General features: G+C 36.8%; 1 protein-coding gene across 1 annotated transcript in view; it reads right to left on the bottom strand.

Annotated features, from left to right (window-relative positions):
* PIK3C2A (phosphatidylinositol-4-phosphate 3-kinase, catalytic subunit type 2 alpha) overlaps positions 1-1,755 on the bottom strand; it is a 41,348-nt gene extending 39,593 nt beyond the window's left edge. Inside the window, exon 1 of the mRNA XM_009328552.1 lies at positions 583-1,755. Within this exon, the coding sequence (XP_009326827.1) occupies positions 583-1,692 (1,110 nt within the window). The 5' untranslated portion in view covers positions 1,693-1,755. The remainder of the gene's footprint in view (positions 1-582) is intronic.
* Positions 1,756-3,000: the final 1,245 nt, after the last annotated feature.

The raw sequence follows: 3,000 nt of genomic DNA, 5'->3' as shown, positions 1-3,000 counted from the left end.
AGGAAAGATTTCTACTTACAAAAAGAGAATTACAGTGGTCCTATGAAAGACTGCAAGTGATACTGGGAGAGCAGAAGAGTTTTGGCTATGCCACCTTTCTATTCTACCTTTTTTTTTTTTTTAAAAGGCTGACAGGTTCAAATAAGGGGAAAAAAGATTTTTTCAAAATCTGAGATAAAGGCTGCTGAAATAAAGCTTTCAGTGTCTAACTCGCCATCTTGTTATTTTGTAGTATCATGTGAACTGCTCATTAATTTAAATATTTATCAATATGATTTAAATACTTAATTGTTCTAAAGATTATTTCCATTTCTTTTTGTAGTGTGTTGAAAAACAGCAGTTTCCTCAGTAAATGTGGAAAGATTACACAAGGCCAGAGTTACTTTGGGATTTAGTTCAGTAGTAATATTCAATTTTCTGAATATCACTAATACATACATACACACACCAGTAACATCACATTATTTGGACACTGCTCAAGTGAAGTAATATTCAACAAACAAATCCAGACCTTAAAGTGCCTTTAAATAATGTGATTAATCTTTACTATTATACTGCAATTTAAAATACCAATTTACATACCTGTGATGTTTGGCCCTGTAACTTTGCAAGTTGAGTTGTTCGCATGTTTAAGGACTGGCTCCTTGTAACTGTTGCTCCAGAAGATTTCCCATTAACTTTTCTTTCCAGATGACAAGTTACTAACAGCTTTTCTTCTAACAGCACAGCATCCCATGGATCTTCAGCAGTCATACTTGAAGCCCCCTCTCCATCATTCTCTGCCTTATTTAAAGTCTCCACACTATCCACTTTTGGTTTACTTAGAGGATCCAAATCTAACCAATCAAATTTACTAACATCCCTGCAGCTTTCCGAGGCTGGCAGGTTAGAAACTGCAGACTTTATAGCAGTCATTTCTAAGTCTGTGCTTGACTTCCCATTTTTCAGAAATTCTGAGGTGCTTGCAATTTTGTCAAATACTTTTGCCATTTCTGGTGTAAGTACTGGAGGATATATAGGTAGGCTTCCTTGTGGATGGAAAGGTGTAGTAGCTGTCAATGGGTATGAAATGTATTGTGACTGCCTTGGAAGACCAAGATAAATAGGTTCTCTGGAGTAATAGGAAGACATATTTGGATGGAATCCATTTTGAAATATACCAGTCTGTTTTGTGTAAGCAGCTGAGGGGTAAAAAGGAGGTAAAGTGCATGTCACAGGTGCTGGTATCCCAGGCATCCACTGTCTTCTCTGACCCATAGGCCCAAGATAAAATTGTGAAGACACAGATGGGTTCAAAATAGGACTCACTGGTAATGTAGATACTTTACTAGATTCAAAACTGTCATCCAGCAGCAGTTTCTCTAGTTCAGCATGAGTAAGCTTCTCTATGTCAATGGTACTTAGTTTATCTTCCATGCTCTTGGCATCAGACTCTGGAAACACCATGAGATCATGGTCCTGTTTATTATGAGTCTGTGCTTTTTGTCTGGTGCTGCTTAAAGAATGAAAAGTTTGTTTATTACCAGCTACACCTCTTTCTTTCTGCATCTTAGCTAATGCCTCAGCTTCCATCTGCAACGCCTCCTCTTTGTCCACATCTTTTGACCTGGCAGCTGCCAAAGAAGGTGAAGAGCGCTGTTTAAATCCATTGCTACTGGATATCTGGGCCATACCGCAAGAGCAGATGTCCATTTAAAGAAGCAACACTTCCCTCGTACTGGCTGTCCACCCTTGGCTTCAGAATAGATTTAGCAGATCTGGAAAGGAAATGAAACATTAGAAACGCATAAAAGAAGTCATACGTAGAGAACTACTAAGTCAAACATCACCAACTGACAAGGTTGCACGTGTCATTCAGAAACCCAGGACAAAGTTTTAAAGATAATTTTTTTTTTTTGAGTCAAACTTAAGAGAGAAGCCACACAATTAAATTCACCACCTTTGAATTATGTGAGACCCATTTATTTTTCTTACTAGTACTTACCAGTAGGTAGAGTAAGTACTTTGTTTCTTTTTGCAACACTAAACCCAAGACACAGAAAAGCTACATTCAGGTACCTAACTGTTTTCAGATTTGAGCAATTCTGCACACTTAGCCAGGTTCAATATATTAAAAACCCAATAGACCTATCAAACTGCTGTACCATGATTATGATGGTCATAATGATACTGAAGGACCTCCCTTCCTTTGGAAAATATCATTGTACTTTATCCTCTTAACAAGAGAAATAACGCTTATGAAATGCTATTTCTTGGACAAGCAAAATAAGCGATTTAAGTACATCTGCTCATTAAGCAATCCCTTTAACAGCCCCTTAAAGAAAGTGTCATTCACTACTATGTAAGGGAAGAAACTCTGAAAGGTCATTTTTGCTTAAGGCCACCACCAAGAAAATGACATCTTACATTTCTCTAATTCCAGTCTTGCACTCAGTATATTATACAACTTCCATATTCACCACGATATCTATGCCTCTATTAAAATAATCTTACAAGAGATTACCACAAGAACTGTTATTTTTCAATATTATTTCTACTTTATTCTACAGCTTAGACAGGTTAGAGTTGAGTCCAGGAGATAAGATGTCTTCTAGCAACAGCTAGCTTGCATATCAAGCAGCAAGATAAAAATCATGAATAATGAGTTTCTGGTAGGAGAGTTACATAAACAGCAATCCTCATTAAAACACAGTTTCACTGAACTAGATGAGTCCTTTAGATGTAAATCATCATGGGTTTAAGTCACACAATCTACAAATTAGGAGAGTTCTCTGCAGCAAATAATGTAGGTAACTCAAAAGTCTGTCTTTATGTTGCCTTGCTATTCATACCCATTAGATTTTTTTTTCTTTGAATCAGACCAGAGTTATGTGCTTTAAACAAACTTCTTGTACTTCTGTGGACTCACCACAGACAGCAAGATTCTTAACAGATTTCTAACAGATTCTTTAAATTCTTTAAGACTCTGGCCAAGCCTTTGTTTTATCTGCTTCATTTCAG

Source organism: Pygoscelis adeliae, unplaced genomic scaffold (assembly GCF_000699105.1).
Source record: "Pygoscelis adeliae isolate BGI_AS28 unplaced genomic scaffold, ASM69910v1 Scaffold166, whole genome shotgun sequence".
In the NCBI taxonomy this organism is placed as follows: domain Eukaryota; kingdom Metazoa; phylum Chordata; class Aves; order Sphenisciformes; family Spheniscidae; genus Pygoscelis; species Pygoscelis adeliae.
Note: the sequence above shows the minus strand (reverse complement) of the source record. Positions and strands in the feature narration are given on the sequence as shown.